Raw genomic sequence first — 13957 nt, 5'->3', positions numbered from 1 at the left:
CTTTTTTTAACTGCTTAAGAGTTGACAAAGGTAAGAATGTTGATGGTCGGTATATTTTGCTTGGCGAAAACACCTAGAATTGCACAAAAACCAAACAAAAAGGAAGAGGAACGAATGAGCATGACTGGCTCGAATGGGACATTGGGATGGGGAACGGGAGAATAAACTTAAAGTTGCCGCGTAGTCTGCGGCTCGCTAAAGAATCCGGGAAATGGGAAATTTTTGTGAGCGACAAGCTGTCTGAGAGTACCGGCAATCTTACAATGCACAGGCTGCAAAATGATTTGCAGAGCCTCAATTGTTTAATTTAAGGAGACCATCGCAACCTTAAAACGAACACCGTTTTGCCTAGCAACCTAATGGGTGCCAATGCGCTAATCCGTTGGGTAAATTAAAGCAGGGCTGGCCAAGAGCCCGAAAAACATCTTACGACCAATAAACAAACACCGCCGTTTCTGGAACGGTTATCGCGTCTGCTATGGGACTTGTTGTGCGGCATACAAAAGAACGACAATGTCCTTTGCCTTGGACGACACCAGACGGACAAAGGAGGACAAAACGATGAAGAGAGCCTGATCCGCCAAGAAGGGAAAACGAGATGCTGAGATAATCGAGACACCCGATCCCTTCGTGGACACTAACCTGCGCTGCCCACCAGCAATGCCTCCGAACAGCCACACCCAAAGGCGTCAAAACAAGATTGGGAACAAAGCCAGGAACCCCACTGAATAACAACTAACGTGCGCTAAAGCAACAAAAAGGCTGACGGCAGGCATAAACTTTAAAAGAAAGTCGCTCTAATTCGTACAACACATGTACTCATCGTACTTTGTACAGAATTTCAGGGACCAACTGCGCCTACGGAAACCAGTAACATTCACTCACGCCCAGTATTCAGACGACGTTCAAAGACAAAAGACGTCCAAGGAAACACCTTGGATCTTGGTGCAATTCTTTTGGATTTTGGTACCTGCCAACTCGTTGACGACAGCTCGCATAGACAAGAGATGCGACCACCACGACAAATTGCAGCAGACCTTTGCACTCTGTGCCGTTGAACGGTGTTAATAGACCGGCGATTGCCACTCGATTCTGGAGTACGATTTACATCAATTTCACGGTGTAGTCCAGTGAAGGTTGAAACTGCTTAACTAAGCTGCAAGGAACCGCATGGCCGTCCATTGAGTAGTCCGAGTTGTCATCTCGTCATCAGAGGGACCCAACTGCGCGTGCAATTTCAGCTGCTTCTCAATGAAGCCTCACATCATCTTATGGCTGGACCAAAATTGAACAGAAAATGGAGAAGTACGAAATATACTGCATGCAGGACGGCTTAAAAGGGAAGACCGGCACAAGCCGCGTCTGGCCGGTTGAGGAAGGCGCGACAAAGTGACCCGCACCCCTTTCTGCACCTTAAACCCGGGGGCATGTTTCGTCACCTACCCCGGATCTGTATCAAGACCTGTCAACACGGACGGAACCTTGCTCGTGGAACATACCGTCAACCCGGCATCGTCGTGAGAGTTGGACTCGGAATGTTTTTGCGGACCGAGTTATTGACACAAGAAACTGACGGTGCCGGCAGAAGCTGAAATGATTCGTCAGTTTCGAGTGTGCCCCACTCTTTTTATCCGATGATCTCCACTTTTGGCATTGGATTCGATCACGTGTAGGCGTCAGCTCTTACTGTTTTCAGCAAGAGGCTGCCAGGGGCCATCAAGCGTCAAGGGGACGACACAAAGAAACCTGGTGACGGATGAGGCGACGCCTTGAATCTGAGACTTGATTTGGCACCTTGGCACCGTGGCTCGAAGGAGCTCTCGACCACTTCTCCGATTTCGAATTGACCCCGACAGATCTCGGCGACCCGACGAAGCGGGCGCGCAACCACCGTGATACCCCAGTCGTCACTCGGTACCGGGTTGCACCTTCCGGATTGCGCTGCCAACAGAAGAGCGCCGGTCCCATCGAGGCTTCCGTCTCACCCCCAAATCGAGCTAACTTGCTGACGTTCCTTCCCCAGCCTGTCGTTCCCGTGCCTTCCCCCATTGTTTCGTTTCGATCGCTTTCCCGCCATCGGAGTGATTCCCCTGGTTTTCGCGTCACCTCGCCTCACTGCATCGCATCCGATCTCGACCACTACACAGCCCACATCGCAACTGCCCCCCCAACCTTCCCCTTGACGACGAAACGACAACACGATATAACGATACGCCTCTGAATTTCGCGGCACGGCGAGTCGCGGCACTCTCTGCATTGTCGCCCTCCAGCAGTAGGACGTTGCCCTGAAGCGCAAACGTCCCCCGTTCGCCACGACCTCCTCTCTGTTTTCGGGACGCTCTCCCCGCCCAATGTCTCCTCCCCTGTCGTCGACATGGAGCAGATCGAAACCCAGGCGACCGACCTGCGCTATCTGATGCAAGCCGTGCCGCCGCCGCCGCTGCCAGCGCCGGCACAGGCACAGGCACATTCACATCAACAGCATCAACATCATCATCCGCATCCACATCCGCAATCGCATCCTAGCCTTCCCCACCCCGGCCCGTATCCGCGGATGCCGTCGGCCGACGACCACGCGCGCCACGCCGCCCTGTCCCCGCACCATCTGAACCGCTCCGTGTCTTCCTCGTCGCCTCTCGCAGCCGCCCGAGCAAACTCTCGGCCACCACCGCCACAGATCCTGCACGACCCCAGCAATTCCGGTCCCGCCTTTGGCGGCGCCTCGACACCGCTGCCCTCGCCTTTCTCGCCGGACGCCGGTGCACAGAACAGCTACTATTCGAATACCGCCGGCAACGGTAACGTTGCCAACAATGGTGCCAGCAATAGCGGCCCCGGAAGCAGCAGCAACGTCAACAATGCCAGCAACCGCGGCAGTCCGGGGAGCGTCGCTGGCGGTAACAGCGGGACGCCGTCGGGCAAGCGGAAGCATGATGACGAGGAAACGACTGCAAAACAACAGCGCAGCAAGCGCAACCGGGTATGTAGGAAATTGTTGCTTTGTCTCTCTCCCCTCTCTTCCCCACATCTCTCTCTCGACCTCTCTTCTCTCTCTCGACCTCTCTTCTCTCTCTCTCAGCCTCAGCCTTGTCCCTATCCTTACCATGCGCCGGATTTCTTGGCATGGCATCCACATGCTACATGCCCTGCGTTGCATCCGTCGACTAACTTTGGTTTTGCCCATAGTATATCTCAATAGCCTGGTATGTTGACGACATGTCCTCGACTTAATATGACGTCCTAGTACGACGTACAGCGCTAACCAAATCAGCAACGAATGCAAGCGCAGAAAGATAAAGTGTATGCCTCGTCTCGCCATACCCATCGTCCTGTCCCCTTCCCTTGCTAACGTGCACACCCCCAGGCAACGGCGAAACTCCCTGCTTACGATGTGGCAACCTCAACTTGGCATGCCTCTACTCGCCAAATTGCTGCTCGAGCAGCTTCAAGGACTCGGAGGAGTTCAAGAGCATGACCGAAAAGATTCACAATTTGGAAGACCAGCTCGAGAGCATTGTCCAAAGCATTCATGCCCTCCGCCAAGAGACACAACGCGTCACGCCACACCAAGACCGCATCCTACCCATCCCTTCTTCAACCGTCTCCCCCTCGCCTTCTTCCTCCGTACCCTCTCTCCACAAGCCCGAGTTGGCTCCCATCCGCCAGCCGCACACCTTCCGTGGCGGCCCCACCAGCATGGCCTTTACCGTCGACGTTGCCAAGAACACCCTGCACAACATGGGCTACAGCGGCGAGCCGCAAGAGGAGGGCGGCAACGGACCTGCCGTGGAGGAGACACCGCGCACGTCGCCTTTCCTTCCACCGGTATCCATACAGACGTCGTCCTCCATGCTGCCCCTGTCGTCGCGCAACCAAGTACCCAACGATCCGCTGTGGGAGTTTGACAAGGACGAAATGGTCCGACTGTGTCGCCTGCACGAAGACGAGGTCGGCATCATGTACCCCGTCGTCAAGATCGAAACCGTCATCGAGCACGCCCAGAGCCTCTCGTCGTGGATGGAGTCCGCGCGCAGGAGCGGCTACATGCCGCCCCTCCACTACGACGAGACCATGACCGACATCCGCACCCTGACCCTCAAGGTCATCATGTGCTGCGGCCTGGCCGTCGAAGAGCACGGACACAGCGCCAAGGCCATCCGCCTGTACGACAGCATGCAGTCCATTACCGACGGCAAGCTCATGAGCGAGCCCAGCAACCTCGCCAACCTGCCCTTCCTCGCCCTCGTTGCCGGCTACCGCTTCTTGTCAAACGACGAAGTCCTGGCCTGGCGCGTCATGGGCCAAGTGGCCCGCCACTGCCTCGAGCAGGGCCTGCACCGCCGCGAAGGCATCGTCAAGATCGCCGACGAGCAAGAGCGCCGCGACGCCATCAACACCTTCTGGACGGCCTACGTGCTCGACCGCCGCTGGAGCTTCGGCACCGGCCTGCCGTACGTCTTGCACGACGACAAGATCGACCCCAACCTGCCCTTCCCCGACGAGTACCCGTACTTGGTCGCCATGATCACGTACTCACGGCTGGGTGCCAAGATCTGGAGCCTCGTCGACTTTTTCGAGCCCGCCATCATCCGCGACCTCAAGCGCGAAGAGTTTGAAACGCTCGACCGCGAAATCCTCCAGTGGTACGACTCGTGCCCCGACGCCGTCAAAATCAGCAACTTTGACCGCGAACTGCCGCTACCGTCCACTCCTTCCTACAACCTGCAGCGCCTGCAGATCTGGACGCGCCTGCGCCTGAACCAGATCCGCATCTGGCTCAACACCCCCGTCCTGCACAGTGCCAGCAGCATCAACGACAACATGGAGCAGGCCCAGAAAGTCGTCGACCTCGCCAAGGACACCATCCGCTACCTCTCCCGCCTCAACAACAGCAGCAACCTCTACCGGCGCATCCAGGTCTTCTACCACCAGTTTTTGACGTCCGCCATTGCCGTCCTCTTCTTGGCGTCCACCCACCAGCCCGTTCAGTTCAGCGCCGACTGCCGCGAAGAGTTTTACATGGCCATGAATTTGGTCAAGGACATGTCGGCCAAGAGCTGGGTCTCGCAGCGCCTGTGGCGCACCATCCGCTCCCTCACGGCCTATGCGCCGCGCCTGGGCCTGGGCCTGCAGCAGAACGACGAGGATTCGCAATACTCGTTTGCCACCAAGATGTCCGGCTTTAACGTAGGCAACGGCGGGCTGGCATCCGGGTCGGTAACGGCGTCGGCGTCAGCAGCGGTGTCAGCCCCCGGCCGTGACGGCAGCATTGCCAGCAGCACCGGCAGCGGCTACCCGAATAGCAACAGCAGCAATGGGCCGAACCAAAGTCAAAAGGCCCACCCCCCACTTGCCCATCCCAGCAGCAAGAGCGGCAACACTGGCAACACCGGCAACAACGGAAATAGTAGCAATACGGCGTCGCCCAGCACGACGGCAGCCGGTGCTGTTGCCAATGGTCCGCCACTGACGCCGTCGACAGGCATGGCTCCTGGCGCGCAGCCGCAGCCGCTTGAGCAGAAGCAGCAGCAGCAGCAGCAGCAGCAGTCTCAAACTACGAAGCCAGGCCAGCAACCTACCACCGCAACTACAACGTCAGCAACAGCCGGCGCGAGCGCCACCTCCTCGCCCGAGCAGGAGACGGCCAACGGCGTCCAGATCCAGACGGAAATGACCCGCATATATGAGGGCTTTTTGGGCTTGAGCGGGATCCCAGCACCGGCGGCCGGGACAGTCACGGACAGCACAAAGGGTGGTGTGGCCGCGGCTGAAGCAGCCGCCGGCACCCCCACCAGCAATGCCAACGTCGAACCCAAGCTGGCCGCCGAGGGCCTGCCGTCCGGCGAGGCGGTGTACGAGCATCTGAAGAATATGTTTTAGGTGCTTCTGTGGCTACTTGGTCGCTTGTGCTGCTTTTTCTTCAATAACTGGGATACGTTATTGGGCATGGGGCGGTTGGGCATGGGGCGGTTATGGAGTTCAAATATTTCGAGTACCGGGTGCATCATGGGATTGGATTCATGACTTTTTTTCTTCGCTGCGAAACTATAGTACACCCTCGACGGGGACAACCCACTGCCTCTCCATAATTTTCAGGACATGAGAGGCTTAACGTATTGAATTAATTGCTGACTTCGTTCGGCTTGGCTTGCTATATTTTGAAACTTGTAATTTTATAGCGTTATTAAAATTCAATTTCGTTTGAATCTTCATGAGCTTTGTTTTTTTTTTTTTCAAACCCCCGCGCAAAAAAAAAAAGAAAAGAAAAGAACAGAAAGTGAAAATGGTAAAAATTCACTAATACTATCAATAAAACACGGAATAATTGTACGGCAATGTTTTCCACTATGTAAATGTCAATTAATTTGACGTTTGTAGACGTTATGCATGTCAGTCGTAGTATAATAACGATGAAACAATAATGCATTATCATTGAAAATGAAAATATAAAGTCAACCCCTCGCTGATGAACCCGAAATAAAGTATATACCCTTTTTAACCCAGTTTCAATCACACCAAATTATTTACACAAGTCCATTAGTTCTTTTTGAAGATTATTGATACCGGTTCTTGACCTCCCTCCAGATCTGGATCCATTCATTATTGTCCAACTGTGGTGGTTGCTGTGGGTACTGTTGGTGCTGCTGATGATGTTGCAATTGCTGATGCTGCTGCTGCTGCTGCTGTTGTCGATGAGGGTGGTGGGGATGGCGTGGCTGCTGTTGCTGCTGCCCCGGCTCGAGATCCATCCCTGCGGCAAAGGCTGCTGTCGGTGGTGGAACTGATCCACTGCTACTCGCGGCCGGGTCCATGGCCCGATACATGCTGTGTTGCTGTTGCTGCTGCTGTTGCTGCTGCTGTGGCGGCGGCGGCGGCTGCCCTGCCACGTACGGATCTTCGCCAAAGGTCGATGTGTCTGTGGTCAAGCCAAAGTCGATGCCTTGCGGCGTATAGAAAGCAACCGGAAATTGCGCGGCAGCGGCAGCGGCGGCCGCTGCAGCCACATTGACGGGGCCGACTGGAGCAGCGACATTGGCATTCGGTGGCAGGCCAGCGCCAGACGCACCTGCCCCGCCTCCAGCACCCATACCCAACGAACGGGCGTCAATGACCTGCCAGGGGAACGCTGCTGGGTCGGAGGCAAACCAGTCGGCGCCACCAAAGGTCTGGAGCTGCTGCATATGGAGGTCGTGCTGATGCTGATGATGATGCTGCTGTTGATGCTGTTGCTGCTGACCGAACTGATGCTGGTGTTGCTGCGGCTGATACTGGGACACTGGCGAATAAAACACGTTGGCAGGCGAGGAGGCATCGGACATGGTTGAGGTGGTGTTGTGGCCCACAGTTGATACTGACGGCGGGGGCGGCGCCATGGACGCATTGGGAACAGAACTTGCACCGCCAATCATGACTGACAGAGTGGATGGATACGGCCCCCGCGACCGCGACGTGGTGCGCTCGCGTGACATGCTTGAGCTGTTGCGCCGACGACGTCCGCGGCCGCGCTTTGTCGACGTTGTGGCCAGCGAGCCGCCACTGCGGGCCGACGACCCATGGGACGGGTGGTGGTGTTTGTTTGACGCAGCCAGTTCGGCGGCCTCGGCCGTGGTGGCGTTGGTGCTGCCTGAGGCCGAGGCTGCGGCGGGCAGGTTCGGCAGGCCGTCCAGAGCGCCGACGATAGCAGCCAACTGGCACGCGACCAGCACCAGCACGCGAAACGTCGGTGCGAGGCGTGTGCGCTGGGTGATTTGCAAGACAGAACGGACGGCCGTGCGGCGGCGAGCAGCAGTCACATCCGCCTTGCTGTCGGCTGCTGCATCATTTTCCTTGCCCTTGTCCTTGTCTTTGGCTTTGGCAGCGGCCGATGCCGTGACGATACGCGCGAGTAAGTCGAGGCAGATGACCAAGACACTGTGGTACAAAAAGTAAATGTCGATCCAGGCCACGCCGTCGAGCTGGCCAATGTCGGCCAGTTGGCGACAGTAGTCGAGGACCCGCTCAGCGCCGTTGAGACAAATGTCGGCGAGCTCGTCGACGGCTTCGTCGGATGCTGACGCCGCCGCCGTTTCCTTGATCCCCGGAGAAGACGACGTTGCCGCCGTCGATGGCGACAGGGCTTGTGCTTTGATCCTGCACCGGTCAGCGCGCTCCAGAACATATTGGCGTGTAGCCAGAGAGCGCACATATTGGTATTCCACATGCAACAGCAGCACGGCGCGACGGTGCGACATGTCTGTGGACTTCCAGCCGGGTTGGAGGTGGGCGGGCAAGGACGCACGCCATGCATCGAGCTCGGCAAGCAGTATGCGAGGTGTCGTGGTAGGGTCGGTGCTGCCGGGATAGTACGCATTGTAGGCGGTGCTGGTATTGCCACTGATGCTATGAGCGCTTCCTGGAGCTGGAAAAACCATCTGCTTGATTCGCCACGCGATACGGATGAGACGCAGGAGACTGGCAGAATGGCCCTGGGGCAGCTCTGGATATTGAGAGTCGTCGGTAGGTGCGGCGACGGCAATTTCGGCCTCGTCCAGCGCAGACGGCCGGCCCAGCATGATGCAGAGGCCTCGTTCAAATTGGTACAGGGTCCACCAGACCCGGCGACGGTCGTTGCGATCGGTGACCTGGTCAGGCGTGCTGGCCGACGCAGGAAGCGTAGCGGCGGCCGCCGCACGCGCAAGTAGAGAACCGCCGCCACGTTTTTGAGAGCTGTTCGTGTTGGTGCCACCGCTCTTTGGCTCGGGTGGCCCCATGGGTGTAACGGGAATACCTACACCGTCGCGATGCATGCCCAGTGCCACAGCCATGCGAGAGGCACAGCCCAGGAAAGTCCAGGCAGCATTGCGCTGGCCAGCGTTGTGTTCGTAGAGTTGGAGCAGCAGCAGTGCCTGGACGTTGGCGAGATTGGTGGTGCCACAGAGGCGGCTGAGAGAGGAGCGGACGAGGTTGAGATAGCGGCGCTGCATGCCGGCGGCGGCACGGCGGGCGCGGTCGTGGTCTTCGAGGACCTGGGCGCCAAAGGCAAAGGCCATGGCCAGGCAGCAGTTCCAGCCGTAGTCGTCCTGGCGCTCTTGGGGGTGGGTCGTAGTGTCGGCGGCACCCGGGCCTCGAGGATTGGTCATTGGACTTGGCGTCATGCCACCTTGAGGAAGGGGGGTCTGTTCGTTGGGTGGTTTTTGCCAAAGAGCTTCATACCGCAGCATAAACGAGCCGCGATGGAACAGGGGATAGTTGGGGTGGACACGGTCGAAGAAGACGCGCACAAAGATGTTGGCGGTTTCGCGTGGCGGTAAGAATGAGGCAGCATTGGCGGCATCGTCAAACTCGAAGCGGGAACGGCGACTGTTTGCAGGAGACGGGGCGGAGAGCGGACCGCCGCCAACGCCGGCGCTGCCACCGCTGCTACCGCTTGCACCACCGGATTGCGGTGTGTATTGCCGAGCTGGTAACGTGTGTTGATGCGGCGGTTGTGGTGCATGGTATGGAACGACGGGACTCTGGTACGGAAGCGGTGACGGCTGGGGCTGGGACTGAAGTGGGTGGTGTTTGTCCTCTAGTACAATGTCGTCCATGGCGTCGCCGCCGTAGCCGTACTCAGCGCTCTCACCGTCACTCTCGCCGTCCTCCTCGGCACTGCTGCCATCGTCGCTCTCGTCTTCATCACCCCCCGAGGAATCCTGCACCTCAAGGGCCTTGCTCGTTTTCAAGCCGACAAACTCGTCGCGAATGGATGCCGACGTTGGACCAGCAGTGGCGTCAGTCGATGCTCCTGACCCTGACGCGCTGGGTGCTGATTGTGAGGATTGTGTCCCGTCACCCCCCGAGATACCACCGGCGCCGGGCTCGCTACCGGTGGCAGGACTGGCCTCGCCAGCCGCATCGCTCGCCTGGACGCCGGCACCTCCAACAAGGTCGCTACCGCCGATGTTGTCGCCGCACTGTGCCACCAGTGCGCGGATGGACGTCACAAAACGGAACGAGCTCGAGGGGCCGACGTAGTGAGCAACGCCGTGTGGTGTCGGGATGAGCTTCTCGTCGGCGGTGGGAGTCGTGAGCGTCGTGGTCGTGGGCAGCTGATGTTGGTGGGGGAGTGGGTGGAGTGGATGCAAGGGCATCGGCGCAGTTGGGCGGGCGGTGGCTTGCATGGACGTCGCTATGGGCAGGGATATCGGTGTTGCTGTTGAGGAGGTGGACGAAGAAGGGACAGCTGGTCCGGGTGACGTGAGGGGTGCCGGCACAATGGTTGTTGGCGCGGGGCCGGGCTTGCCGTCGGTGGAGGCAAAGATCTCGCTGACGGGTGTCATGTCTTCGCGCGGGGGCATGGGGATGCCACGGGCGGCGGCCGCGCTGTAGAGGGCGTCGAGGTCGAGGGCGGGCTGGTGTGTAGGTGTGTCCACCATGGCGTTGTCGTTGTCGTTGTCATCGGCGCCGGTGCCGATGACCGCACCACTTGTTGGCCCGCTTTCTGTTCCTTCCTCATCTTGTAACAGTCCCTTTACGAGTGCCTCCAGGGCGCGGTACCGCAGACTGAGGGATTCCACACTTCCATACACACGCTGCTTGCGTGGCAAGGTGGACTGGCACTTGATGCGGTTCCCGATGCAGTTGGAGCAGGGATCGCGGGGTGAGGCGCGCATGCACTTGGCACGCCGCTGCTTGCAGTGGTCGCAGGAGACGGCAGCACGCCGCCGCTGGCTGTCGGGCACCCGTTTCGCGCGGGCAGGGGCGGGCGACGGGCGGGCAAAGCTGGACGTTTGCGACGATTTCGACGTGTTTGGCGAGGACGGGGTCCCGCCGGGGGCCGATCGCGGGGCACCACCTGCCGACGCCATCGGAGGAATCTTCCCGTTTCGATCTCGCGTCCAGGACTTCCTGTCTCGGCCAGAGCGCTCCTCTCGCCCAGAGGTCACCGCCGGGACAAAAACAAAACGACAGCTAACGCCTATGTGGTACAATAAATAACAGGAGACGAGGCTGACAAAGACAGTTTGTGTGAGGTAAAAGAGAACAGAGCAGCTTGGCCCTGTCGTGCTCGGAGTGTTATTGTGGAGACAAGAAAAAGGGTGCGGAAAAAAGAGATCTGTCACAAAACCTAAAACTGTTCGGCATCATACGTCGCTCCGCTCAGTAAGGATGATAGCAAGGGATAAGAAAGACAGCTATGGTGGCGGGTGGAGTATCGGCAATGGAGAAATGTGAATGGAGAATGGAGAACGGGGGGTGTTGGAGACTGGCGGCCGTTGGGGACTTGTGTCTAATGGGAGCAGGGTTTGCACTCCGTGGGGTTGTGAGAGGCTGGAGTGACGGGGAACGGGGAAGAAGAGACGAGGCAGACACGGACGAATCAGTCGGGCGAGTGAGGCTGCGGAAAGGCGAAGAGAAGGGAAAAGTGGCGGAGGAAGAATCAACGTGTGGAAATGGTTAAATCTGGGCTGCGAGGCGAGAACAAGCCAGGGCACAACGGAGGCAGGTGCAGGTACGGAGGAAGAGAGGGGTACATTGTGAGAGCGAAACGCGGAGGCAAGTGCGAAGCTAAAATGCGAGTGGGTTTTTAGGGATTAGGGCAGGAGCGGCCGATGCCCGGGAACGAGGGGCCGGTTTCGCGGACCCGCCTAGAGGAAGGCGCGATGGAGACGGACATCAACGAGCAAGTGCACGGAGATTGTTGCCAGGAAAGCGCGACTGTCAGAATTGCACGGCGTGTCGTACGCCGTGCTGTACGACTGTTACGTGAGGGTGGCTGTTGCCATATACATATCGTGGAGTCAATCCGTAGCACAGGAGCAAACACATGTCGTGGCTTCCTTTGTGCACCTACGATTCCTTACCTGTTGCACCTTCCCTGTATCATTGCGCCACTCTTGGCTGTACTGATCGCTCCTGCCCCTGTTGCTTTGATCAACAAACTTGCGTAAGCAATTGGAAGTCGCAGGCAGAGCCGCCATAGTAATGCGTATTTGTACAAACATAAGACACTACTGTTTTGAAACTGGGAGCCAGGGACAACTCGACATCAACCCCCTTTTGACAAATGCTTGAGTGTGCAGAACAGAAGTGATCAACGGGAGACGCTTGGGCGGTGCAGCATGGGACATTCAGTCCTTTTTTTTTTTTTTTTTTTTGGCAAAAGAAACAAGAAAAGGATGAAAAAAAGGAGGATGGAAATCCCCCAAAAAAAAGAAAAAGAAAAAAAGGCACCGGGACCGGCCCTTATGAATGCAATAGAGCCGAATGGGTAGGGCTAGGGCGAATGTAGAACTGGGGCCCGATGCGGCAGCTGGGGATTTGCTCGTGCTCGTGAGAGCTAAGCGCAATCTTCTTTCACTCCCAGAGTGTGCCATGGCGACCGCCGTGGAAGAACACTGAAGCTATCTGGAAAACAGACGAAGCAAGGAACGATGAAGCAATGGTGAGGACGGGTTTTTGGGGGAAAGGAGATGGAAAGGGGGTTGTCCTAATCTCTCCAAGTCCGCGACGGGAAGAAAGTGGGTGTTGGTGAACAAAAGTACATCGTATTCGTGCGGTGGTGGATCCGTCCACATATGGGTCACACAATATGGGCCAGGGTGGCAAATGACGATCCTTCCCTGCTGGGCTGCTGGGCACTCTGGCGTGCTATGGAGACATGGAGTGCTGGAGCATAAAAAAGGGGCGTCTCGTGTCGATAGGACGATGGAGTTGGCGCGGAACCTGCCGTGGAAAAGTCGAAATACTTGTATGTCGTATGTCATATGTTCTTGCATCCACACTGGCGATGCTGGGAAGTAAGTACAAAACATCAATGGCATTGTCAGCCGTTCGGACAGAATGCATTGTTCGTTTCCTTTTGCTGACTGGCCCATGTCCCCCTGGTCATCTCGTTTCAACGGGGCATGTTCGACGCTCATTCTCTGCAGCCCATCGTAGCTGACGGCCAACGGCATGGTGACATATGTACGGCGCAGATCTCTTGAACTGTAATTCGTACAGAATACATGTGCACATATGGCCAACCGCTCACTGCATCTTCCTGGTTCTCCTGTCGGACCTTCCCGTTCTGTCGTGGACGGATGCGAAGCACGGCCGAGTGGGATGCCGAATATGGATTCTGGGCCGTTTCTGCGTGGACGCTTGTTTGTCCAACACATCGATACCTCCTCGCCCCTTGTTCTTGTGTGCCGTCTGAAGTGTAGAGTTGCATTGCTTGTTGCGAAGAGCATGCCGTACATTGTTCCAGGCTCCTACACAGGAGGTTCTCAAGCTAGAAAGAAACACCTCATTGCATCCATCTCGTCAGTCGTTGCATGCATTTGTTTGCGCGCCGTTCCATTGTCAACGACAGCCGTTGCTAATCACACGGGTGAATGTCGTAATTGCTCTGGCTGGGATGCCGACTCTGTACTAAAATGCTTGTTCTGTTCAGCATCAGAATACCCGGCTTGGCTCCGCCAGTGCTTCGTTGAGCATGTTGCACCCCCCAATGCAACCCTTTTTGTTTCTTGGGAACCTGTCGACGACACAACGCTGCCCCCCACTTATGGCCGTTTTGGGTGACCATATCGTCTGTCTATTGTACCATTGTGTGGTTGGGAACGTCGATCTTTTCTTGTACTGTCCCTTTGTTTGCTTGCCTTTGTTGGCATGCCGAAAGGATGTTTTTTGTGCCTTTCGATGTGATGATACTTGTCTCCTTGCTTCTCTTTCTCATATTGTATTGACTCGAGTATGGTCTTCCCGATCAAGTTCCGCGCAACCAGGGAACAGGGAGTGGGAGGATGCTGACGGTTCAACCAGGCTCCGCGTTTCTTTTGCTAACAGTCAATAAACAGTTCACTTGCAGAGCTACGGCAGCGTCAGTTAAGCTGGTTGGCCCATTGCAGATCATTGTTCCACACCTCCTTTCTCGCCCGCTGCCAAGTCCCCACTGAAGAATGGCGACAAAAAGCCTGGCTCCCTGGTCTGTGGCCCCGGCGATTTTCCG

General features: G+C 57.0%; 2 protein-coding genes across 2 annotated transcripts; one reads left to right on the top strand and one right to left on the bottom strand.

Annotated features, from left to right (window-relative positions):
* Positions 1-2374: 2374 nt before the first annotated feature.
* Positions 2375-5880, top strand: SPSK_02175 (fungal specific transcription factor domain protein; the record flags this gene model as incomplete). The annotated part of the gene is made up of 2 exons (XM_016729051.1): positions 2375-2980; positions 3451-5880. The coding sequence occupies 2 exons, from the start codon at positions 2375-2377 to the stop codon at positions 5878-5880; spliced, it is 3036 nt and encodes a 1011-aa protein (XP_016588982.1).
* Positions 5881-6554: 674 nt separating this feature from the next.
* Positions 6555-10829, bottom strand: SPSK_02152 (uncharacterized protein; the record flags this gene model as incomplete). The annotated part of the gene is made up of 1 exon (XM_016729029.1): positions 6555-10829. The coding sequence occupies one exon, from the start codon at positions 10827-10829 to the stop codon at positions 6555-6557; it is 4275 nt and encodes a 1424-aa protein (XP_016588981.1).
* Positions 10830-13957: the final 3128 nt, after the last annotated feature.

The sequence above is a fragment of the Sporothrix schenckii genome (assembly GCF_000961545.1).
Source record: "Sporothrix schenckii 1099-18 chromosome Unknown Cont43, whole genome shotgun sequence".
Lineage (NCBI taxonomy): Eukaryota > Fungi > Ascomycota > Sordariomycetes > Ophiostomatales > Ophiostomataceae > Sporothrix > Sporothrix schenckii.
Note: the sequence above shows the minus strand (reverse complement) of the source record. Positions and strands in the feature narration are given on the sequence as shown.